General features: G+C 36.5%; 1 protein-coding gene across 1 annotated transcript; it reads right to left on the minus strand.

Annotated features, from left to right (window-relative positions):
• Positions 1–23,198: 23,198 nt before the first annotated feature.
• LOC139862668 (uncharacterized) lies at positions 23,199–26,388 on the minus strand. The gene is made up of 4 exons (XM_071851292.1): positions 24,635–26,388; positions 24,478–24,538; positions 24,123–24,346; positions 23,199–23,468 (listed from the first exon to the last, which is right to left on the minus strand). Exons 1-4 carry the CDS (start codon positions 26,236–26,238, stop codon positions 23,411–23,413), a joined length of 1,947 nt encoding a protein of 648 aa, XP_071707393.1. The 5' UTR covers positions 26,239–26,388; the 3' UTR covers positions 23,199–23,410.
• Positions 26,389–27,762: the final 1,374 nt, after the last annotated feature.

Below are 27,762 nucleotides of genomic sequence, written 5' to 3' on the forward strand. Positions count from 1 at the left end.
TTCCTCGCATCGATGACCTCTTTGATCAACTACAAGGGTCTTGTGTATATTCGAAAATCGATCTCCGCTCTGGTTATCATCAATTAAGGGTTAAGGGGGAAGATGTCTCCAAAACCGCTTTCCGGACTCGTTATGGTAGTTATGAATTCCTCATCATGCCATTTGGTCTCACTAACGCACCGGCGGTGTTCATGGATCTTATGAACCGCGTGTGCAAACCGTATCTCGATAAATTCGTTATTGTGTTCATCGATGATATATTGATCTATTCTAAAAATGAAGAAGAGCACGAACAACATCTCCGACTCGTGCTTGAACTCTTGAGACAAGAACGGCTTTATGCCAAATTCTCCAAGTGTGAATTTTGGTTGAAGGAAGTTCAATTTCTTGGTCATGTTGTAAGTGATCAAGGTATTAAAGTCGATCCCACGAAGATCGAAGCCATTAGTAAATGGGAGACTCCTACTACTCCTACTCACATTCGTCAATTCTTGGGTCTCGCCGGATACTACCGTAGATTCATCAAGGATTTTTCTTTGGTTGCTCGTCCTCTAACCGCTTTAACTCACAAGGAAAAGAAATTCATTTGGGCGACCGAGCAAGAATCCGCGTTTCAAATCTTGAAAACGAAGCTAACCACCGCTCCTATCTTGTCACTTCCCGAAGGCAATGATGACTTTGTTGTATATTGGGATGCCTCGAAACATGGTTTTAGGTGTGTATTGATGCAACGAACGAAAGTCATTGCTTATGCTTCTCGACAACTCAAAATTCATGAACGAAACTATACGACGCATGATCTCGAACTCGGAGCCGTTGTCTTTGCACTTAAAATGTGGAGACACTATCTTTATGGAACCAAGAGTACTATCTTTACCGACCACAAAAGTCTCCAACACATTTTCGATCAAAAGCAACTAAACATGAGACAACGACGGTGGATTGAAACTTTGAACGATTACGATTGCGAGCTTCGTTACCATCCCGGGAAGGCAAACGTAGTAGCCGATGCCTTAAGTCGAAAAGAAAGAGCGGTGCCTCTTCGTGTCCGAGCTTTAAACATCACCATTCACACCAACCTCAATAGTCAAATACGTGTAGCCCAAGATGAGGCCCTCAAGGATGAAAACCTTTCACACGAGCTCTTGAACATTCCCGTCTCTCGATTCGAAATTAGGGAGACCGGACTCTGATATTACGCTGGAAGGATTTGGGTGCCTAGTTATGGGGACCTACGAAGCCTTATTTTAGATGAAGCCCATAAGTCACGATACTCGATTCACCCCGGTGCCAATAAGATGTACCACGACCTTAAACAACTATATTGGTGGCCGAACATCAAAAGGGACGTAGCTACTTATGTTTCCAAGTGTTTGACATGTTCCAAAGTCAAAGCCGAACACCAAAGACCGTCCGGACTACTTCAACAACCCGAGATCCCGCAATGGAAGTGGGAAAGAATAACGATGGATTTTATCACCAAACTACCAAAAACGACGGGCGGTTATGATACCATTTGGGTTATTGTTGACCGTCTCACCAAATCCGCACACTTCCTTGCCATGAGAGAAATGGACAAAATGGAGAAACTTGCACAACTTTACATTAAGGAGATCGTAGCCCGACACGGTGTACCCTTATCGATTATCTCCGACCGAGATGGCCGTTTCGTTTCTAGATTTTGGGGTACTTTGCAAGAAGCATTGGGAACGCGTTTAGACATGAGCACCGCATATCATCCTCAAACCGATGGACAAAGCGAACGTACAATTCAAACCTTAGAGGACATGTTACGAGCTTGCGTGGTTGATTTCGGAAAATCTTGGGACAAGCACTTACCTCTCGCCGAGTTCTCTTACAACAATAGTTATCACGCGAGTATTAAAGTCGCACCTTTTGAAGCGCTATATGGCCGAAAATGTTGTTCACCTCTTTGTTGGGCCGAAGTGGGCGACGTACAAATCACTGGACCCGAACTCATTCACGAAACCACCGAGAAAATCGTTCAAATCCGAGGTAGGCTTAGGACGGCCTGAAGTCGTCAAAAGAGCTATACCGACAAACGACGCAACGATCTTGAATTTCAAGTCGGTGACCGAGTAATGTTAAAAGTCGCACCTTGGAAGGGTGTAATCCGTTTTGGGAAATGCGGGAAGCTAAATCCGCGGTATATTGGTCCTTTCGAAATCTTGGAGCGTATTGGAACCGTTGCTTATCGTTTAGATCTTCCGCCTCAATTGAGCTCCGTTCATCCTACCTTCCATGTATCTAACTTGAAAAAGTGTCTTGCCGAACCCGATATCATCATTCCTCTCGAGGAACTTACTATTGATGACAAACTTCATTTTGTGGAGGAACCGGTTGAAATTGTGGACACCTCCGTCAAGACATTGAAACAAAGCCGAATCCCGATTGTTAAAGTCCGTTGGAACGCCAAAAGGGGACCCGAGTTTACTTGGGAAAGACAAGATCAAATGCAAAGGAAGTATCCTCATCTATTCGTGAATTCAGAAACGCAAGATCTCGAGGAAGAAACAACGACTACTACGCCTACTTAAATTTCGGGACGAAATTTCTTTTAAGGAGTAGGTAATGTAACATCCCGCCTTTTTCCATTTACTTTTCCGTTATACTAATATAAAGTCCGTTATATGTTTATAACATCTCCCGTTGATACGCGTTTTAAATTATCTCGTTTAGGTAATTCACGCACCCGAACGAAAGTTGAGGGACTAAACTTGACAAGGGATCAAACCCTTGACTAGGTCAAAGGGTCAAACCCCTTTCACTCATTCATTATCACCTCCATCTCTCTCTCTTTCTCTCTAGCAAGAACACACACACTAATTCCAAATTCATTCAATCATCATCTAAATTCAATCTAGGAGGCTTACAACAAAATAAATTACATATTCGTGATCCTCTCTTCATCCTCTTCATTTTGGTACCAACTTCATCTCGTTTGGGTAACATTTCTAAAACTCTAGATTTCTCTAAACTCGTGTTTTTGACCTGAAATGGTGTTAGTTAGTGTCTATGGCTCATTGTGATGTCGTGTATGTAATTTGTATGCTCGATCTCGTTGTTTTAGTATAACTAGCATGAACTTGACTTTTGGTGTGTTGTTCTTGAATTTTGGATGATCATATGTTGTTAGATGTTAAAAGTTCATGTTCTAATTGTGTTCCTAGTATCACTAGCTTCAATTTGATGTGTAGGTTGATTAAGAAAACTTCAAAAGCATGATTATTGATTTTGAGATGTTTGACTAGGGTTTGATGGTTCTTGACATGAATTTTTGGATGCTTGAATGCCATGGAATGTTAATTGTTAGTGTTTAGTTGTAATGTATGCCTCATTACCTTCAAAACGGCATATCATATGTGAGAATTGGATTTCCGAAACTCAAAATGCATTTGATGAACTTGAAAATTTGAAAATAGACTTTTATTGATCACTTGACGAGAAATCGGTTGTTGAAAATGATGTTTTTGATTGATGATACATGTTTAGTTGTGTTCCTTGTCAAAAGAGCTTTCCAACGGTATAAGATACGCCTTCTAGTTGTTTACGGTTTGCGTTTTATGGTTGTTTGAAGTTTTGACCAAGACTTGAACATTTGAAACTGACCAGGTACCAGGCCACGCCTAATGTCGCGGCGCGACACCCCTGGCCGCGGCGCGGCATATGCCGTGGTCAGGTTCTGACCTCCATGTCCAAAATACGAAAAATGTTTGGCATACTACGGACCTCCGATTCACATGAAACTTGTTCTAACATGCTCATATATGATTAAAAACCTCAGAAAAATAGTTCGGGACCCGACCCGAACATGTTGACTTTTTCGTTGACTTTGACCCGACCAAGTTGACTTTTAATCAAACTTAACCAAATATTTGTGCAATCGTTCTAACATGTTTTCATACTTGTACCTTGCATGAAACATGACAATTTGATTCACATGCTATTATGATCGAGTCTTAACGAGCCATAGGACTAATTGAACATTTTTGACCTATCGTGTTTACCGTTATTGATACAACCTATTGTTTAGGTCAAGACTAGCATTGTTCTTTGCACACGTTTACTTGTTGAAGTACTTTACTACTCGTGCACTCAAGGTGAGATCATAGTCCCACTTTTACTCTTTTTGAACTTACATTTGGGATGAGAAAACATAAACATTTCTTTACTAAGTGAACACAAGTACAGGAAAACAAACATTCTACATACGAGTTTAGAACAAAATCCTCAATTCGATTATCATTAGTTACACTTGCCGGGTGTAAGCGAGAACTTATGTTGTATGGATCCATATGGGTTTGACAAACCCTCATTCAAACGGTTCGCTACCGTTTACGAATGAAATATATTTTCGAGAAACAGTGTATGTTCTAGCACTAAGTGATGGGGTTCAATGGAAGGAAATGTTAAGCATTGATAATTGGGTGCTCGTGAAACAAACTTTTGGAATGTATTACTATTAATTCATTGATGCAAATCTTGTGGTTCACTTGTACTTACTTACTTAAACCTATGATTTCACCAACGTTTTCGTTGACAGATTTCTATGTTTTTCTCAGGTCCTTGAACGATACATGATACATGCTTCCGCTCATTATTTTGATACTTGCATTGGATGTCGAGTATATATGCATATGTGGAGCGTCTTTTGACTACTTTTAAATTGTGTCGCATAAGTTTCATTTGTACTTAAAACTTTGTATCGTAACTTGTGGTGGAACTATTCTCGTAAACTTTGAACAATCTTCACATTTGAAATGAATGCGACATATCTTTTGGTCAAACGTTGTTTTAAAGACTTATGACCATGTAACGGGACCTAAGTAGACGGCGCCGTCAAACATGATTTGGTCGGGTCGCTACATAAACAATCTAAACAGTCAAAAGTATGATGATAAAGAATGGAGTGTTGGAAACGCTCAATAGAAAATTTAGTACCAAAAAGCGGATTATGTGAAACCAGGAAGGAGACTCTGAACAAGTCACAAGGACTAAACTTGTACATAAAGAATCCAGATGATTCTGTTTCTGATGAAATCTTTAACGAATATCTTGCTCCGTACTCATGTTAAAATCTTGCGAAAAATTTTTCTTCATCAACCATCGAACTTAGAAATTCCAAAATATCATCATAAATATCTTCGATATTTCTGAAGATATTTTCATAAATATTCTCATCCGAAATTATTTATCTCTTAGTGCTATCTATATTACATCATAAAGGAAACTACTTTAGTTTCTAAATTTCTTTAAAATTCGAGTTTGAATTATGAATGATTTTGAAGTAGTGTTGGGAACTGAAGCATGAGTTAGTATAATATAATAACACTTGATCAACGTGATTATATTACAGTAAGTCATGCTGAGTTTCTAAATGAAACGTGATGATTCACAGACTATATCGTCATCATGTGCCATGTTACACGACTCTTACATTCTACCTAATCTCTAAACATATCGAGAACGTATATTCTTGATAGTTCTATTCTCAGTGATTCTGGTAATTTGACAAATCAAATCGTGCTATTACGTTCTTTCTTGTTTAGAATATTAAGTTCATTCGAAACTCCATACTTACAAATTCTGGACCGTTACTCGCTTTACTAGAGGTCGAGCGGATAATAAAAAGGCAAAGAGCTCCAAAATATAATAGAAAATATAAAGCCCAATAACAAAACGGAGGTTACAAGCTGTGGATATTAATACGAATAGCAATATAAAGACACGGTATAATTAAGAATAGTATCACCCCAAGGTAATAGTTGAAGTAAACAGATTTTCTGGTGGAAAACTGAAAAGAAGAATGACAGAAATGATAATTAGAAAAATATCAAGGATTAAAACGGGATTAAGCATTTTCACAATTTTTTAGATGTATGAACTAAGAAAGAAAGTATAGGAATGGTGAAAATAATGGAACGGAAAAAGTTTGATTTATAATGGGTATACCAGACAGAGTAATTGAGGCAGATCACCTTATTTAATTATAGAGATGTAAGACCCAAATATTTATTATACATAATATATTTATGGTGTACGATACATGTATGAAGTGTACGAAGCATGACCGTGTTGCTTGCTCGAACGTCGAAGGAAACTGGACGTTGTCTGAAGTGACAAGGTGTGTATGTATCTTTTCAACCCCAAATAAAGTTTTTGTTGATGTTTCAAAGCCTTACCATTGGAAAGAAAATCTTATTACGTTTCCAATGATATTTGATTCATCGAAAACGGAGCTACGGTCAAAAAGTTATGGCCAAAACAAGTTTCTGAAAACTGACCTGTAGGTTGGAGCGGTGCTCCACCATTTGGAGCGGCGCTCCGATCCCGTCTGATGCAATTTTCAGCTTTTTTAAAAGGTTTAAATGAGGGGTACTTTGGTCTTTTCATTTGGGATCGGTTTGGGGTCATCAAAACTGATCTAGAACTCCATTGGAGCTCATTTCTCACCCACACAAACACTCTCATCCATATTTAGAGAGAGAGGAAGAGTTCTAGAGTGAGAGAGCTTGATTTGGAGAAGAAGGAGTCGAATTTTAGCTAAAGCTCGGGTTTTAAAGTTGTTCATCTCGTTCCTAGCTACGTTTTGGTAGTATTGGTAAGTTCTAACTCTGAATTTCATTTGTTAGATTTGATATTCAAGTTAGGGTTTGAGATTGTTAGTTGTAAAACCTATTTGGTTGATGAAGAGGGTTTGTGGAATCTTGCTATTTTGATATTTGGCGGTTTTGAGTTGGTTAATGATTTAACCATGTTTAAGGCTTAAAAGTAGTGTGTAATCACTAGTATTAGTGATTATTGATATTTTGGAGACCATTAGGGTTCTTGTGGTTGACTAATTTTGACTAAAGTCAAAATTAGGGTTTGGTGATGGTTATGACCCAATTGCCGATTTAATAAGGTTTATAAACTTAAAATGGATTAAGTTGAAGTATAAAACGAGTTAAATATGTTTTGGTGTCAAAACTTGCTAATGGCGTGATGTTGACTTCTTATGGGTCAAATTAGGGTTTAAGTGTCATTTTGGGCAAGATAGGTGTTTAACACCTATGATTGGGTTTGATTGGCATATTAGGACCATTCTCACTTGTGTTAGTGATTATTGGTTAGTTTGGGCGCGGTTTGTGCTTGGAAGTGCATTTGGGTCGAAACTGCATTAGTTGTCAATTTGGGTTGATTTGTATATCCACCCTAATTGTGTTACTTGTTATGTGATAAATGGAATAGGTACATTCCATCGGCGATTGCGGATTATTCGGTGGCATTCTTCAAGGCGACAAGGTAAGTGGAATAGTTATACATGTATGTATATAATTTATTTGCTTGTGCGCGATGTGCACAATAGTCGGGTTTTGGTGCACATCGATGCGACGATAGCCGTTTAGACACCTTTGGGAATAGTGTCACAATAGCCGGATTTTGTGCACTACATGCGACTTAAGATTTTGGTCCCGATATATTTATTGTAATGCTATTATTTGATAATGAGTCACATAGCCGTTTTTGTGACCATTGAGGTGTTGCATAGCCGTTTTTGCACACATTAATTAATGGTGTCACATAGCCGTTTTTGTGACCATAGTTGTGGGACATAGCCGTTTTGTCCAATTGATAATTATGCACATAGCCGTGTTTGTGCATATGGTGGTGAGTAATAGCCGTGTTTTACTCCCACGTCGTTGCTCGTATAAATTGTTGCACATAGCCGTGTTTGTGCACATGATTATGAGTAATAGCCGTGTTTTACTCACACATTGATCAAGTGATGCCATAGCCGTTTTTGGAACACTTGGGGGTGATGCCATAGCCGTTTTTGGAACACCTCGGGGGTTAGCATACCATAGCCATGTTTAGGCGCTAATGGTTGTTATGACCATCGATAACTTGTTTCGCGAAGTCATTCCCTTGCGAAGAATTGGTTAACCATGGTTTATAGTTGTTGTGTAGCATTTAATTATTATTATGATTATTATGCTAATGATGTTGCTAGTTGTACGATTTTGATTATACTAGCTTTGTTACGAGATGATATGCGAGATTATGCTAAGGTTTATGCTAGTTGTACGTTTGATGTTACTAGCTTGTGCGAATTGATACACGAGGTAATTGTGGTGCGTTTGATGTTACTAGCTTTTACGCTTGTTATACGAGTTTATTGTGGTAAGATTGTTGATGCTCGTTTCTTATGCTTTAACATGCGGGATTAATGTGTGGTTTGGGTAAGGGAGTGCAAGTAGGTAAATTATATATGTATGTGTGTAACTATTGCACTCACTAAGCGTTAGCTTACCCTCTCGTTGTTTACCTTTTTATAGATTTGCATGGATGCGGTGGCTCGGGTAAGCATGGGACTAGTGGACTCGCGTAGTTGCTTTAGAAGGCTTGCTTTTGGATTAATTAGGATTGGGTAGCGTATCCCCAATCGCCATGCTCGGCTCTTATTTTGTGTTTAAAATTGTGGGGTCGAAACATGCATTTTGTACTTAAAGGGTAATTTGGGTCGATTTGGGCCCCGCCTCGTAAAACTTATTTTATGAATGGAACGTGTTAGTTTTTCACATATGAATATGTTGTGAAAAGCGTTTTTTCTAGTTACTTCGGGAAGTGGTCAAACATTTTTATGTTTTTGACTTTTTGAGACAGCAGCCTGTTCTGGCCCTTTCGCGCGCCGCCGGGGTCATGGCACGCCGCGCCATTTGCTGCACAAATAAATTTTTTTTTTATTTCGCGTTATTGGTTGGTTAACGGGTTGGGTTGTTACAAGTGGTATCAGAGCATGGTCTAAGGGATTTAGGTGACTTGAGATAGGTGCCTAGACTTAGAATTTTGTGTGTGCTTAATTGTTGCGGGACTTGTAGGATTACTGGTCGGAATGGGTTATAGTTAGAACCTTATTGTAGGTGGACTAACGTTTATATTAGTAATGCGGATATTATTAATATATTATTGTGTTGTGATAATAATTCTCGCGTGTGTTTTTATCGCGTAGAATTTTGTTTGTGTTTGCTTATATCATCGAGTGAGGCAGTCGTTGTACTAACAAGTTGATACGGCTTGCATGCGTAATAAGGACTTGCAAACCTTATTACGGGTGCAAATCATGTCTAACAAGTGATGTACGAGGAATGTTTAGCAAGATGGGGCGGTGTTGTGCGTGTGATTTTATACGTTCGTGATCTAATCGCTTTGCATTCCTTAGAATGGCGACGGGAAATGGGATCGAGACGAATGACGCTGAGTTTAACGCTAGAGTTGCGGCTGCCATTGCGGAGCAAATGAGTGCGTTTCGAGAAGAAATGGATAGGAAGTATTCCGAACTTCAAAGTAGTGGTGAAATGGAGCGCTGTCTTAAGAGCTTCATGAGGACTAAACCCCCGATGTATGACGGGAAACCGGATCCTTTGATAAACACAACTTAGATCTCGAATGTCGAAGGGTGTTTTCGTACTATTGATTGCCCTCCCGAGAAGAGGATAAGACTCGCTACTAGTTTGTTGCGGGGTAGGGCGAGGGTTTGGTTGGATGGTAAGATTGATCTTGTCGGTGGTGAAACGCTTATGGCTTTATCGTGGGACGAGTTAAGAAGGAATTCTTCGAGGAGTTCCGAACTTCAGCCTATTTGTCGGAAATGCGTAAGGAGTTGTGAGATTTGCAACAAGGTTCTATGGATTTAAATACTCTCAAGACGACCTTTATGGCGAAGGCTCGTTTTTGCCCGGAGTATTTGGGGAATGATCATTTGTTGATGCAGAATTTCTGTCGAACCTTGAATGATGACTTGAAGAGTAAGATTAGCAGAGTTCAGGCGAAATTGTTTGCAGAGTTATTCACCGCGGTTAGAGGTTTCGAGTTGTATTCGAGATCGAAGGTTGGTGAACCTTCAAGTGAGAGAAGGGTTGTTTCTTATGTGCTCCAAGTAAGAGGACTAAGGGTCCGAGCGTGAGCACGGGTGGTACACGGACGGGTATATCGGATTCTAGTACGTCTAGGTGTTACAATTGTGGCGTGAGGGGTCACAAGTCTTGGGAATGTTCGGTACCAAAGGGTGATGGCATGGTGTGCTTCATTTGCCAAAAAGAAGGACATCGTAAGTCAGAATGTCCCAAGTTAGCGGGGACTGGTGTGACAAGGAGACGTTAAGGTACGTTTCGTTTTAATAAATATGTCCTTTGATTATTTATTAAGTGTCGTTTGAGTTTGGTTGTTAAATGTATTGTGTTGTGCATGTTAGTGTTAAGGGTGACGTTCCTAATGGAAGTACCCTATGGTGGCGTTTGATTGTTGAGCGAAGGGCGTAAGACTTGGTGCAACCAAGCATTCCTTAGTATTTGGGAAATGTTTCTACCAAGCCATGAGAATGGGTTTTGGTGTCCGGTTGTTAAGCGCGTGTTCGCTTTTGTGTTGAAGTTGATGAACCATGAGGTTCGACGGGTGGGATGAAACCCGAGAAATCGAGTGTTGATCTCGATGTATGTTGGTAAAGGAGTCTACGTGACGCGACATTAGGTGCCTCTTTTATACCTACTAGCGTGGTGTTCGACTCCGATTGTGTTGCGGTTACATTGTACCTAGGGTACCGAGGAGAAACCCTTAGGTACATGAGTGACTATGTGGAATTTGACGAACTAAAGCAATTGGATGATTGCGGGGGTATGGTTTGTGTAATTGTGTTACACTTTTCGTTCGAAGTGTTTAAGGATTGATTGAAATCCTTCGGGTGCTCAAGATTAGAGCAAGATATGGTGATGGGTCATGTGAACCCAATTGTTGGTAAAGTCTACTTTTGGTAGCATTGTACGAGTTGTGGATATGGAACGTAGTTCCAAGTGGGGGAGTTATACTCCCGCACGAGGGGACCTTAGGGTGAGAATTCGGATAATGCTTATGGTAGATCCGAAACTTGTGTTGGGACCTAGTTTGGTCGATTTGTGTTAGAGTACAATTTCGGTTAAATTGTACTTATGATTTTGGATTTGAATTATTACCGGGGTGGTAATGTGGTAAATCTCGTTGAGAGATAAAGGGCGTGTTTGGCGAGCAAGGTGAAATCCCTCGGTTAAGGGATGTGTGTGTGGCGGATTCTCTTTTAGAGAATTTTTGTTTTGTGCCTATGTTCGATATAGGTGGTTCTTGCTCGATTGTGTAAATGGTTAGTGGTATCCGTTAGGATTCACTATGGCGTAGCAGAGCGCGATGTTACGCTACTCGTTGTTCGAGGCCAAAAGGGCGTTGATTGGTAAAGCATGACCTTCGGGGTCCGCTGACTTCATCATGGTATTGTTGATTGGTGAAGCATGACCTTCGGGGTCCGCTGACTTCATCATGGTATTGTTGAGTGGTGAAGCATGACCTTCAGGGTCCGCTGACTTCATCATGGTATTGTTGATTGGTGAAGCATGACCTTCGGGGTCCGCTGACTTCATCATGGGTGTAGTGTTATATCGGTGAAGCATGACCGTTGACGGGGTCCGCTGACTTCATCCGATGTTGAGTGATCTATCGGTTGTTTTATACACCGATGGTGGGATCATGAGGACCATGTTGTGTGATTAGTGATTGCGATAGCCGTGTTTCGCTCACATGTTTTTACGGGTGTGACAATAGTCGATTTTGGACACCTTAGGATTAGCGTTACCATAGTCGTTTTGGGCGCTTTTGGTTTTAGCCGTTGCTTATGATGTTAGGATAGTGGCGTATTGGTTGTATTGCGCACTACAAAGGATGTTTAGTGGTAAGTGTAATCCGTAAGGATTCATGTGGTTCGATCTTCAATGTTCGGATTGTTGACTTTAGGTTGAGACTTGGTCGCTTTTAGCGTGGTCCTTGGTAAAGGTACGCTAAGGAATTGATATCTCGGTTCGAGATTGATCGAGTTTTTCCCGATGAGAGGGATTGAGCAAGGTTTTAGTGCTCGATTGGTGGAATTGATAAATCGCGGGTGACGATTTAGTTATTAAAGGTGATTCATTGGGAAAAATTGTCTAGGAAAGTTCAGATTGGGACTTATGATTGAGGACCGTTGAGTAGGTCCGGATTGGTTAAGTGGAGAAGATCACGAGGACGTAATCGAGTTTAAGTGGGGGAGAGTTGTAAGACCCAAATATTTATTGTACATAATGTATTTATGGTGTACGATACGTGTATGAAGTGTACGAAGCATGTACGGGTTGCTTGCTTGAACGTCGAAGGAAACTGGACGTTGTCTGAAGTGACAAGGTGTGTACGTATCTTTTCAACCCCAAATAAAGTTTGTGTTGATGTTTCAAAGCCTTACCATTGGAAAGAAAATCTTATTACGTTTCTAACGATATCCGATTCATCGAAAAAGGAGCTACGGTCAAAAAGTTATGGCCAAAACAAGTTTCTGAAAACTGACCTGTAGGTTGGAGCGGCGCTCCACCATTTGGAGCGGCGCTCCGATCCCGTCTGATGCAATTTTCAGCTTTTTTAAAAGGTTTAAATGAGGGGTACTTTGGTCTTTTCATTTGTGATCGGTTTGGGGTCATCAAAACTGATCTAGAACTCCATTGGAGCTCATTTCTCACCCACACAAACACTCTCATCCATATTTAGAGAGAGAGGAAGAGTTCTAGAGTGAGAGAGCTTGATTTGGAGAAGAAGGAGTCAAATTCTAGCCAAAGCTCGGGTTTTAAAGTTGTTCATCTCGCTCCTAGCTACGTTTTGGTAGTATTGGTAAGTTCTAACTCCGAATTTCATTTGTTAGATTTGATATTCAAGTTAGGGTTTGAGATTGTTAGTTGTAAAACCCATTTGGTTGATGCAGAGGGTTTGTGGAATCTTGCTATTTTGATATTTGGCGGGTTTTGAGTTGGTTAATGATTTAACCATGTTTAAGGCTTGAAAGTAGTGTGTAATCACTAGTATTAGTGATTATTGATGTTTTGGAAACCATTAGGGTTCTTGTGGTTGATTAATTTTGACTAAAGTCAAAATTAGGGTTTGGTGATGATTATGACCCAATTGCCGATTTAATAAGGTTTATAAACTTAAAATGGATTAAGTTGAAGTATAAAACCGAGTTAAATATGTTTTGGTGTCAAAACTTGCTAATGGCGCGATGTTGACTTCTTATGGGTCAAATTAGGGTTTAAGTGTCATTTTGGGCAAGATAGGTGTTTAACACCTATGATTGGGTTTGATTGGCATATTAGGACCATTCTCACTTGCGTTAGTGATTATTGGTTAGTTTGGGCGCGGTTTGTGCTTGGAAGTGCATTTGGGTCGAAATTGCACTAGTTGTCAATTTGGGTTGATTTGTATATCCACCCTAATTGTGTTACTTGTTATGTGATAAATGGAATAGGTACATTCCATCGGTGATTGCGGATTATTCGGTGGCATTCTTCAAGGCAACAAGGTGAGTGGAATAGTTATACATGTATGTATATAATTTATTTGCTTGTGCGCGATGTGCACAATAGCCGGGTTTTGGTGCACATCGATGCGACGATAGCCGTTTAGACACCTTTGGGAATAGTGTCACAATAGTCGGATTTTGTGCACTACATGCGACTTAAGATTTTGGTCCCAATATATTTATTGTAATGCTATTATTTGACAATAAGTCACATAGCCGTTTTTGTGACCATTGAGGTGTTGCATAGCAGTTTTTGCACACATTAATTAATGGTGTCACATAGCCCTTTTTGTGACCATAGTTGTAGGACATAGCCGTTTTGTCCAATTGATAATTATGCACTTAGCCGTGTTTGTGCATATGGTGGTGAGTAATAGCCTTGTTTTACTCCCACGTCGTTGCCCGTATAAATTGTTGCACATAGCCGTGTTTGTGCACATGATTGTGAGTAATAGCCGTATTTTACTCACACATTGATCAAGTGATGCCATAGCCGTTTTTGGAACACTTGGGGGTGATGCCATAGCCGTTTTTGGAACACCTCGGGGGTTAGCATACCATAGCCGTGTTTGGGCGCTAACGGTTGTTATGAACATCGATGACTTGTTTCGCGAAGTCATTCCCTAGCGAAGAATTGGTTAACCATGGTTTATAGTTGTTGTGTAGCATTTAATTATTATTATGATTATTAAGCTAATGATATTGCTAGTTGTACGATTTTGATGATACTAGCTTTGTTACGAGATGATATGCGAGATTATGATAAGGTTTATGCTAGTTGTACGTTTGATGTTACTAGCTTGTGCGAATTGATACACGAGGTAATTATGGTGCGTTTGATGTTACTAGCTTTTACGCTTGTTATACGAGTTTATTGTGGTAAGATTGTTGATGCTCGTTTCTTATGCTTTAACATGCGGGATTAATGTGTGGTTTGGGTAAGGGAGTGCAAGTAGGTAAATTATATATGTATGTGTGTAACTATTGCACTCACTAAGCGTTAGCTTACCCTCTCGTTGTTTACCTTTTTATAGATTTGCATGGATGCGGTGGCTCGGGTAAGCATGGGACTAGTGGACTCGCGTAGTTGCTTTAGAAGGCTTGCTTTTGGATTAATTAGGATTGGGTAGCGTATCCCCAATCGCCATGCTCGGCTCTTATTTTGTGTTTAAAATTGTGGGGTCGAAACATGCATTTTGTACTTAAAGGGTAATTTGGGTCGATGTGGGCCCCGCCTCATAAAACTTATTTTATGAATGGAACGTGTTAGTTTTTCACATATGAATATGTTGTGAAAAGCGTTTTGTCTAATTACGTCGGGAAGTGGTCAAACATTTTTATGTTTTTGACTTTTTGGGACAGCAGCCTGTCCAGGCCCTTTTGCGCGCCACGCGGGGTCATGGCGCGCCGCGCCATTTGCTACACAAAGAATTTTTTTTTTATTTCGCGTTATTGGTTGGTTAACGGGTTGGGTTGTTACAAGAGATCTTAATTTCTTTATTCGCCGAAGAATCAAATCTTTTAGATTTCGAAGATTTTCTTCAAATTTCCTTGAATTTCGGAATTCAACCATGACTACGTCACAAGTTAAGACGAAACCTTATTTATTCATTTCACTCTTTTGTGTTAGCTTCATTCGTGCTCTTCGAATAATCGAATTATTTTATCTGTATTACTCAATAATGATAAAACTCTATTTATCAACTCATATGCGTCATGAAAACATTTTTATTGTTGACCACCTCACTCAAATTTTGGGACGAAATTTCTTTAACGGGTAGGTACTGTGATGACCCGGAAATTTCCGACCAAATTTAAACTTAATCTTTATATGATTTAATATTTCTGACACGATAAGCAAAGTCAGTAATGTTGAGTCACAAATATTTTGAACTGTTTCATATATTCATTTGACTTTTGACCATTCCCGACGATTCACGAACAACTATTTGTAAATAGATAACATATATATTTAAATAGGTATTTATAATTTGAAATATAATTTAGAATATTATATAATATGATTATTAGGATTTATATTGTAAAATAAATAAAATAAAATGCGATTAACGGAAACTATATTTAAGAATATATAGATATATATAAATATGTATATAAATATTACTTGTAAATATATAAAGTTATAATTATTTGTTTAAAAATATATAATATATTTGTTTTAGTAATTAACTTTGCTATTTTAAAACTGTTTATATATAGAAAAGGAATATAAATGATTTCGAGCTTAATTAGTAAACGTCAGTAATACTCGGTTGACATTTCGTTAGCGTTCATATAGATTTAATATATGTTTATGATGGATTAAAATAAAAGTTGAACTGTAAATCGATTACGAAGATTTTAGATTTGTTAAAAGTATTTTTACCTTTTTAAGTGTAAATATTAGTACTCCGTACATATAAATCGGAACAGAAAATAAATAATTTTTGAACCTTTTTGACTAGGTTTTAAACAGTTAATGAGTGAAATAATTAAATATATTTAATCTAAAAATTTGGAATTTTTAGGAACACTCTTATATATTAACTGTTTAGCAATGGACACGAAATAATACCCCTAAATTTTATATCGATAAAGTAATGACAGTTAGGGGGGCGGCTAGTATTTCAACATTGTGTGATTTATATTAACCTTTTGTGATTGTTTTCAAACTTCAGTACAATAATGTAACCATATTTTTTCCCACTTGTGTCTTTACTGTGATTTATATTAAGATATATTATTGTTTTGTTAACTGAGGATCCCGTCTCCTGTGGTAATCATCTCCACCACATCTTTCTCAACAAGATAAATTATTAGTTAAAATCTACTATTACTAGTCGTTGTTAGTTGGAACCACCACTTTATAGACTCACCACTTGGAACCTTGAAACCACACTTTCATGCTTCCTTTCATCGGGTAACGTCACCTTCAACCTCCATCCGAAACCACCGACTATTACTACCTTCATCTCTCTTTTCTTCCTTTTCTATTTTCTGTATGAACCCATTAAACAACCACCACCGTAGAACACCACAAACCACCGCCATAGTGCTATTTTATTTCTGTTCGAAGCACCTTAACAGCCACCTGCAACCACCTCTGTAAAACTCGTTGTTTAACGGTAACTGCTTTATTTTTTTTAATCCGTCGCCAAACGTCAACTGTAGTTGCTGTTCGATTGATACTGCACCTGTGAACTTTCCTATTACGAAATCCACGATCCACGATGGTGAGTTACAGCGCGAAATGAAGAAGATGATCAATGGTGATGTATAAAGACGATGATGATTTTGATACAGTGAAGAATAGATGATGATGCGTTAGGTTACCAGGCGACCCACACCTACTAATTCATTGAACGATTTACTTAATCAAGCTAGTGGGCCGTGAACGATCTAGAGTTTATTATTGGACAGTGATCCATTTACTTTCCTTGGGCCGTTTTAAATAGATTTGCAATAGAGTTTATTGTTGGGCCGAAAAATATTAGTAATATTGGTTTCATGATGGTTTTGATAATGAAGTATTAAATGATGACTAGATTATGTTAATGATATGGACGATGCATGATGATGATAAGTTGAGGAAGATAAAGATGATTGCATAATAGGTGACGGGATAGATGGATTTGATGATGAAGTTCCACGATGATGATTAGAATGAAGATGATGAAAAATTTCGTACGTGATAAATAATTAGAAACGCTAGTTATTTCCAAAACAAACTGTCGGTTCACTGGTTAGGTGTGTGTTTGTTAGACAGGAGGTCCTGAGTTCGAGCCTGGCCTGCTGCATTTGTTTTTGAAAAAGGAGGAAAAGAAATAAGAAAAACAGAAAGATATAGATTAAATAAAACTAATAATGGGATTTAATCAGAAATGTTTACGCAGTATAATGGTTAGGGAGGTGTCGGTTGAGTGAGAGGTTGAGGGTTCGAATCTTGTCTGGAACACTTCTCTTTAGAAAAAGCTTGGAGAGGGGTATACACTTTTATTTTATCTCTACAGTAAAACCTCTGTAATTTAATACTCGATAAATTAATAACCTCGATAAAATTAATAAATTGTCCGGTCCCAACTTGGGACCAGTACAAATTTGGACCCCAATCGATAAAATAATAAGATAATAATCTTTTTGAAATCCCAATGTAAATACGTTGGTCCCACCGAAACTATAAATTAATAATTATTAATTATTTTGAAATACCAATATACATTGAACATGACAAGTTCATTAATGTGTGAATGTATATACATGGGAATTTTGAAGGTTCGTCTTTATGTTTTATTCAAATAGGTAAAATGAACAGACATGATAATATCAAAAATGCTGATGCATTAATTTAAGACTTACTCACCAATATAAGCCAAAATTTTAAATTGATAATTTATTAATTTATCGATATAATAATATCTCGCTAAATTTAATAAAATATCTCAGTCCCAACATTATTAATTTATAGAGGTTTCACTGTATTATTATTATTATTATTATTATTATTATTATTATTATTATTATTATTATTATTATTATTATTATTATTATTATTATTATTAAATATTAAGGTTAGAAAAATTGTATAATATAAACATGATCATGGATATATTTATGAAGACTTAAATTATGAAAATGAAGATTTAATAAGAACACATTAATGCTGATATGAAGATAATTATGTATAAAAAGATGTTTATGAATATTATTAAGATTATTATTATTATCATTATAAATATAAAGATTATAAACAAGAATTTTAATATGAAAATGATTAAAAATTACAATTAAGATATAAGTTAAAAGAATTATTAAAAGTATTATTATCGATAATACCATTACTATTATTAATATGATTATCATTAATAAATATTGTTATTATTAAGAATTATTATCACTTTTATAAAATGTTATCATTTTTTTATTTTATTATTAGAATTATTATTATTATTATCATTTCTATTAAAAGTATCATTATAACTACAATTATCAAAGTTATCATTTTTTTTATTTTAAAACTATAATATTTATTAAAACCTAATATTTTTAGTAAGGTAATTATCTTTATTAAAATTATCATTTTTAAAATTAACATTGATATTATTATTATTATTATTATTATTATTATTATTATTATTATTATTATTATTATTATTATTATTATTATTATTATTATTATTATTATTATTATTATTATTATTATTATTATTATTATTATTATTACTATTATTACTATCATTATTATTATTATTATTATTCCTATTAGTATTGTTACAAATAGATATTTTTTTTACTACTATATTCTATCAATAAAATATTATTAATTAAACTATATATTTTTTTTATCATAAACACATTAATGTAAAGTTATAATTTTTATAAATAAATAATTTAACTACCTTAATAAGAAATTATTTTTAATATTAATAAATGAATTAATGAAACATAAAACAATTATACCACTAATAATAATATATAAATTTGTTCAATTACCATTATATGTGTTAATATATATATATATATATATATATATATATATATATATATATATATATATATATATATATATATATATATATATATATATATATATATACAGGTTCGTGAATCCGAGGCCAGCCCTGCACTTGTTCAATGTCGTCATATGTATTTTTACTACAAAATACAGTATTGTGAGTTTCATTACTCCTTTTTTTAAATGCTTTTGCAATATATATTTTGGGACTGAGAATACATGCGCATTTTATAACTATTTTACGAAATAGACACAAGTAATCAAAACTACATTATATGGTTGAATGATCGAAGCCGAATATGGCCCTTTTTACTTGGTAACCTAAGAATTAGTAAACCAGTCTACTAATTGACGCGGATCCTAAAGATAGATCTATTGAGCCTAACGAACCCCATCTAAAGTACCGGATGCTTTAGTACTTCGATGTTGTTTTTATCATGTTCGAAGGATTTTCCAGAATGATAGGGGATATTCTTATATGCATCTTGTTAATGTCGGTTACCAGGTGTTCAATCCATATGAATGATTTTTGTCTCTATGCATGGGACGTATATTTATGAGAAATGAAAATCTTGTGGTCTATTAAAATGATGGAAATGATTATTTATGTTAAACTAATGAACTCACCAACCTTTTGGTTGACACTTTAAAGCATGTTTATTCTCAGGTACGAAAGAAATCTTCCGCTGTGCATTTGCTCATATTAGAGATATTACTTGGAGTCGATCATCGCAATGGGACCAGATGTTGGTGACTTCGTCCAGATGGATTAGGACGGGGTATGACAAGTCACGTGGGATCTTGGGCTGCAGCTTATTCGTGATGCATACGAAGAACTTAAAATATTAATGACTCTGTTGACTCACGTGGAATTTAATTACAGTGAAGAAGATCAAGTTCAGTGGACTCACTCGATTGAGAAGGTGTTTACAGTAGCGGAGGGGGTACGCATTATGCTCATCTTGAATCTGGTAGTTGATTTTAATTGGAACAAAGTGGTTTGGAACAAACATATCCCGTCTAAGATAGCTATCTTTCATTGGCTAGCACTTCAAGACGGGGTACCAGTAGACATTGCTTAAGGATCGAGTCGGATGATAAATGTGGATGGTGCGCGGAGTATACTGAATCGATTGACCATATGTTACTCCATTGCTCATGGTAACACAATGTTTGGTCTGCTTTACTTAAATGGTGGAATATTTATTGGGTTATGCCGCCGTTTATAGTTTATGTTTCGGTGGAGTGTTGCAACGGGATGGGGTTGAAAGCATCCAAATTTTGGAGCTTAATTGGACCGACTACATATTGGGCTATGTGGAATGCAAGAAATGATGTTATGTTTAATGGTTCATATTCGTGTTGTGCCGGAATAGCGGAACGTATCAAATATAAGGTATTTCAATGGTTGGTAAATGCAAAAGTTTGTGAGAGTCATCAATACTACATATGGCTATCACAACCTTGGATGTTATCTTGATCAATAGCTACTGTCGGAAATGGTTGCAACAGTTTAGTCTAAGCTGCTAATGTGATAAGTTTGTAATGCCTTTTATTGAGCAAATGGATAATGTATGTAAATCCATGATGCCTACTGTGTAAATTCCAATCTTTCACTATTGGTGAAAAATTGCAAGAAATATATTTCCCTGTTTTTTGCCAAAAAAAAAGAAAAAAAAAAAAAAGTTAGCTTATTGCTGATGTAGCATGGACATGATAGTATATATAATAACATACAAATATAAACAAAAGTATGTAAACTAGAAATATAAAAAAAAAATGTTTTAAAGCATAGTCCTTAAAACTATATTTAAGAAAATAAGTCAACCATCTACGATGATGCATATAGGTTAGTAAGGTAGTTATTAGAGGTGGTTTTGAATAATGTACAAGTAAAGTTTGCTTGTCTTAAGGTGAGGCAGCATGATGGCACATATATTGATCATGAGATTGCAGAGACTGATATGAAGAAGTTGGGCGATGGTTTGCCGCAACTTGTCCAGAAGATAATGGATTCGCAACTAGTAACCGAAAGGTTTATCGTGCTTCCTGACGCGGCTATTGACCACGAGCGTACATAGTTTATGCGGATCATCCGCGATAATTGCCAACTTCCGGATCCACTACCACATGTTGTTACGTCCCTGCTTAAAGAGAACACTGCGGCCCGCGTGAAGATAGCAGAAGACGATGTTAAGCAGATCGAGATCCCAAAGCTCAACCAGCTCAGTGCGGATGTGAACGTGCCAATTTACCAGTTGTTAGAGAAGGATTTCTGATTGTTAGTCGTTTGTTGAAACAATGTTGTACCTTTTCCGCCGTAAGTCCCATGTGGGCATGCTTTAAAAACAATTCACATTTACGGCCATAGGTCCCATGTTTGAAACAATTTATTTTTGTGTTTGTAATAATCTAGTTTACTGCTTTTCTTTATCTTGCACGCGTAGTTGTGATTTTTATTGCCTATTTATCGCGAATCAAGACAATCGATGTTTTCCGCATGTTTATGTGCATAAGTTAACCAAAACTTCGGATCAAAACGTGTAAGTTGGCAGGGACACGCTAACCCTGTGTGCCGTAGCACCCACCAATCCCACCCCGAAAGAGACCTGTGCCGGCAAAGTACCTCCTCCCAGGTACCACAGTGACTGCAAGGCGATTTTTACCCCAGCTAGCTAGACCCCCGAAACACTTCACAAATTTCCCCCCGGAGGGGGAAATAATTCCATGCGGGGCGCCCAGACTGAGAATCGAACTTGCGCCTTTCTTCGGATCAAAGCTTCCCCCACTGTGGGCCCAGGGATCAAAGGCATCGGGTACCACTGAGCTATAAGCTCGTTGGTAAGTTAACCAAAACTTATGCACACTTGCGGGTGCTGCGTAAAATAAATAAATAATTTAACAAAAAACCTTGTGGGTGTGCGCATGAAATTTACTGTTTATACTCATAACATTTTATGCTCTGTCACGTATTAGGGGTGCACTTGGTGTAAGGTTAGGCAATGCTAGTAAAAACAAAACAATGTTTTTAAAATTTAAGAGTCTCTCCAAATATGCATAAGCAAACCAATGCCTGTATTTTATTTGCAATATCAGTCTTTTCCCAACATATTTTGTAACAAACTTGAATTGGACCTAGAGGTAATGACCCGTTTACCCTTATGTGTTAATATAGTGATTTAAATAATTACGTGTTTTATAATTATTTGTGTATAAGATAAAGTGCGTTTTGTGACAAGGGTCACAGTACATATTTGTTTAATTGAATTGGATCTCGTTAAGGGCACTTAATGAGGTACACTGTGTTCCAGATAACTGATAAATACCCGTATGAATTGAAGAGTGTGGTTTCCTCACAATGAAAGAAACCCCAATTTAAATATATAGACAACTTGTTCATAGCAATTACCTATTTTGGCAATTTTAAACCCTAACAAGTTCTACTACTCCTAAATCCTAAAATCAAAGTTTGTTAATCCAAGTTTGTGATTGTTTGCATCATAGTCTAGTGATTTCAAGAATCAAAACAAGGTAAACATCTTTGATTTTGGTGAATTAAATTGTGTTCTAAGTGGGTTTTTGTAAAATAAGTTTGTGATGCTTGATTCATGATTTGAATGTGTTTTTGATGTTGATTTAAGGTTAGAAACATCTTGTATATGTATTATGTGATATTCGTGGACCATTATCGATCAAAACTAGCAGAAATCAAGATTTAATTTCAAATTATCTAAAACCTTTTAGAAGTTGTAGCTACACTAATTTAGGCGAAATTGTAATTTGTAGAATGATTTTGGTTTTATATTCAATAGTTAATTATTATGATTTGGAGTTTAAAGATGAAATTAAGGGTTTAGATTGAAAGATTGAAGATCGAAGATAACGGGGAATAAGAACCCAGATCCAACAACCGGATTTCCAGAAAATCTCTCCACAACAAACTCATCGACCCGACCCCCGACTCCGTAACCCTTTGTGAAAAATAAATCACCATCATAATGTAATCAGCATCCCGATTATAACATAACTTTCAAGAACTGTCACCCGAATCTTGTGCGGTCAACTCTATTGATTACACAGTTGATAATCCAATTTCCAACCCCAACCATACCCGAATACACAGTTGACAATCCAATTTCCAACCCCAACCATACATTTTAATTTTATTTAGAACTTTACAATAGTAATATATTATATCAAAATCATTGTTACATAAGAACATGTACAATATTCACACATTCAAGCACACACAAGACTATTTGAATTTCAAGATACAAACTTGCATTATATTATATACATAGAAAAAACACAAAGAAGTATTTATCAAATGCACCTTCAAAATCAAGTTCAAAACAAAAAATGGCAAATCTGCTAATAAAAAAAAAAAACTAGCAAACCTCCTACACGATGTTCATATCAAATACACAAACGCAAAGCTATTCATTATCACAAAGAATTTACCCAATTTCTAACAGTATTTGATTTTCCCGAGTCCGTTATACAACAACTGTTCTCGGAGGCTTCATCCCGAAACCTTGCTTCTCGCGCTCCACTCTGTCAATACCACAACAGCAACAACAAAAAGATTAGCACACTTTGTGATATGTTTATTCATTATGATTTCTCCCTGTAAGAAATTAATAGTAGTTATGGATCCACAACTGTGTTTATGCAGAAGACTGATTATGTGTTGTATGCGCATTAACGTGACAAAGGTAACTTTTTTTGTATGGGCTGTCTTGACTAGCAAGTCTAATTTTTCCAAATTTTAGTTTCATTACGGGCAAAACGTTTTTTATTTTTATTTCTTTAATGTATTATAGAACTACAATAGGCTTTGGACGTGTAATGAATTTCACATCGGCCACATGAAAATGTAGTTGGTGGTTTATAAGTTTGGATGTTTTCTACTTCTTTAAGCTGGTTTTTGAGAGTGAGTTTTACACTTGTAGATGAGTCCGGGCTCTCCATTTGACATGTTTCCCTTTTGATTAACCGTTTCTATATACCCACCACCCGTTCACACCTTTTTAGATAACACATGCCTCTTTATTAACACGTATATACTAATCATAGTCCCATAATTCACCCAAAGTGCCATAACACAATTATTTACGAATGCATCAACATTAGCCTAGTAATAACAATGTATTAATGTAGTAATGGAAACATGATGTACATAACACAAATAATTTCGGATGGACTTACGTTGGGGCAAGTTTACCAAGACCTTCAAGTTCTAGACCCGAGTCCTCATCAAACACTTTCCCCGAGATCTCAATGACATACGATCTATCCGTTTCAGTCGAGAGGCCTCTACTTGCAAGCAAATCCAAATCTCGTTGATGAAGCTCTCTCCCATTCACAAAAACATTTGTGTTTCCATCCGCACAATTTTCAGGCATTGGATAATCGAATTCCTCAATGAATGGCTACCAAACCATATACATTTTCACATATTAGTTGCGAGAACATAAAATGAACTTCAAGATTAGATCACATGTTTACATTGTCTCATCAAGTTTGTATATCTAAAGTGGTAATTTTGATAATTTTTTTTTACCGGAATTATGCCACGACAAGGGCCACCAATCATACCCCAGAATCCAGCTCTCAAATCGTACCTACATCACAAGGAAAATAATAATAATAATAAAAAATTTAAATAATCAAGAAACTTGCTTACTTTGTTATATTTACTTCTAGTAACAGGTTCTAACCAGTAATCACCGGGTGCTATCGGGCCAGCAAGATTTTCTGCCTGCTTGACCAACCGATCCGTTATAGGATGCCCGTTGACTGTCACATTGACTTTGACCTCGTCAACATGTTGACTCGACCTCGACAACTCCCGAAAGCTTTTCTTGATCTTACCTACAAATCCTTTACGCAGATCTGTCGCATCCCCAGATTCTAGAGACGTGCCCGTATTGACGCAATATTCATTCGACGAAATCTCGATCTCACTCGCCACTGCAGCATCTTTCATCGAACTTCCAGTCAATCCCTCCGAATTTTCCATTATTTCCATATTTGACCTTTTACTTACATTCCCTTTTCCTGCTCGATTAAATTTCGTTGAATAGTCAAAATGATCTTGAAGAGGTGAACCAGTAGGCGGTGGAGTTGGTTTATTTACATCTCCAGGGTTCGAATCTTCGATTATATTAACTTTTACATCATCTTGTAATCCAAAAGAAAGTGCTGACTTTTCAAAAGTCAAACTCGGGTCTCCTAATGGCAATTTATCCATGGACTTAAAATCATAACTGCCGGAATTATCATAATCCTCGGAGGAAAACTCGGTGCCACCACATTTTGAATTTCCATGATTCTTACGAACGTTTACTGATTTCTCGATTTCTTTATTTGTTTCGGTATATACAGAAAGAACGAGTCGTTTGTTGACAAACGAAAGTAACATCACCGAAGAACACGATGCACATCTCATTTTCTTTGTATTCTTTTTGGGTACTTGAATCAATTCGTAACAATTACAACATGCGACAAACGGAGAACCGCCAGCCATTGGGTGGCACCGCCGTCCACCGGCGGCTAAGATTCCTCTTGGCGGACGACGAAGAGCATTTGAATATGGTGAGTGAGATTCATCACTATGATTAGAGTTCATAGAAAGATTAGAGAACCGCCGATTGTAATCATGGCGGTAAAAAACTTGATCGTTTTGCATAATAGGCGGCAACAATGGTGGTGGTGGTTGGTGTTTATTGTAGCAAACCATACATGAACAAGATGGGTGATGAAATAATCGATGATCCGTCAATTCGTATTGCTCACCGGAATAGTAGGTATGATACGGGTTTTGGTCAACGGGCATAATCGGATTTCTTCTAGGGTTTTGTGACCTGAACGGGTCGGTAAAGACTTGAACTTGATTTGAATTAGGCAATAAAGGATGCATATTTGCATAAGGAGGGGCCTCATTATAAGATGGGATATGATGATGTTGATGATGCATTGGAACTTTTTCTTTAGATTTATCACGTGACCGAAGAATTTGGTCTCTGAGTTCATCTAATTTTCGTAAGAGTTCATCTTGATCATCTTCAACCTCTGTAGTGTTTGTGTTTTGAACTCGCTTAGAGTATTCATTGGGAGGGTTAAAATGGTAACTCGATGAACTCTCTTGAAGATCGGTTTCGCGATATTTCGAATTCGAGCTTCGAACAGATCTTCGTGAACCGATTCTGTTATTTCCATTAGATTTTACTCCAGTTTCAGACGCTGAGCTCATTTTCTTAACGCTTGTATCAGAAGAATCGATATTCACATCATTTTCATCACCCGAATTTTCGGAAGACATAACAGATTCAATATGTTTAATCCCAGCTGTAAATCAATAATATGAAGATTTTAAAAAAAGTAGAAAATAATCAAATATGAAGAACAATTCAACCCCTAAACAGATAGTAAATCACACACGATTATGAGTTATGACCTAATCACAAGCATATATTATTATTATATTATATGAAAAAAAATTAAAAAAGGAGAATGAAATAAAATGGTACGGAGTATTAAATAAGAAGTCAGATACACCCAAGTGAAGTCAATTCATAACCACCCACCACAGCCTTTATATTGACTGCTACAGGAAACAAAAAATAATACAGACTAATAAACAACCAAGTCAACAATTCAATTTCAATGTAACATACTACTAACAAACACCATCTCAAATCTCAAATTTTCACAATGTAAACTGCATAATCAGTAACCTCAGGGAGCAAATTTTCACATTTTGGGCAACGAATTAACCTAACTTTAGCAGGACTTTCAGACATTTTTAGCTCAAATTAACAAAAGAATTTAAGTATATTTGTTTAAAAAAATTATTGACCCGGTTAAGTATGTACGAACAAATAAAGTTAGATTTTGCGGTATCTAAGAAACAAGTGAAAACATTCTGATTTTGGGAATTTTTTTTTTTTTTTTTTTTTTTTTTTTTGGCAAAAATAACGATTACTATATAGATGGGACTTTCATCGAAAAATGAAGGTCCTAACCGATACAATGAATGAAGACATAACCGTACGGCTCGAAACAAGTAAACATCACAAGTCGACGCTAACTCCAACCGAGCACAAACACTACCACAACTTAGAAACAAGAAAAAAAATAAACATACAAACTATAAAGTTACCAATCTAAAGTCCAACACCTAAAACACAGGCAGTCGGGAAAGGAGTTGAAACCCATAATGAGGGAAAGGAGTTGAAACTCATAAAATCTTGCGTTGACCAAAAGAGAAATTTAGGAGTTTTGTGATGAAAGAGTATAATTACAAGGAGAAAAGGGCAAATGAGAACAAGTTAAAAATCTAATGACAATTCAGGCAGTCGGTCTTAAAAGAGTGAAGGTAAAAAATTGTACCTTACTATGAAAATTCGGGTTTATTTAAACGAAGCACTTTAACGATATGTTTAAAATCATTTAGTTTAGCGTTAGAATGAAGATTCAATTGTTAAAATAAGATAAAGTAACAAAATATATTAAAGTGAAAAAACTATAAGTATATTCATAAAATCATTTGAGGATGTTGCATAAATAGTAATAGTCACTACTTTCAAATTCAAATAAATAGATAATGATTGAAGAATTTAAACTACTTTAAAAAAATATTGACGAATCACAACTTTCATATATAGATGCTTGCAAACAAATGTAATCGACAAGGCTTGAAGATATCTTTGTAAATAAGTCGATGATTATACCAGGTTTGTTAATCATAACAGCAAAACTTGGCATATCGAGTTTCATCATCTGCATGTTAAAAATATAAGAAATATTGTTTAAGTGTATATTTCTATTAACAAAATAAAAAACT

Source organism: Rutidosis leptorrhynchoides, chromosome 8, assembly GCF_046630445.1.
Source record: "Rutidosis leptorrhynchoides isolate AG116_Rl617_1_P2 chromosome 8, CSIRO_AGI_Rlap_v1, whole genome shotgun sequence".
Lineage (NCBI taxonomy): Eukaryota > Viridiplantae > Streptophyta > Magnoliopsida > Asterales > Asteraceae > Rutidosis > Rutidosis leptorrhynchoides.

Coding starts and splice junctions, on each gene's coding strand:
- LOC139862668 (XM_071851292.1), bottom strand. CDS start 26,238: ATGTCTTCCGAAAATTCGGGTGATGAAAATGATGTGAATATCGATTCT. Junction 24,539..24,634: donor ATAGCACCCGGTGATTACTG/GTTAGAACCTGT, acceptor CTTGTGATGTAG/GTACGATTTGAGAGCTGGAT. Junction 24,347..24,477: donor CTTGTCGTGGCATAATTCCG/GTAAAAAAAAAT, acceptor ATGGTTTGGTAG/CCATTCATTGAGGAATTCGA.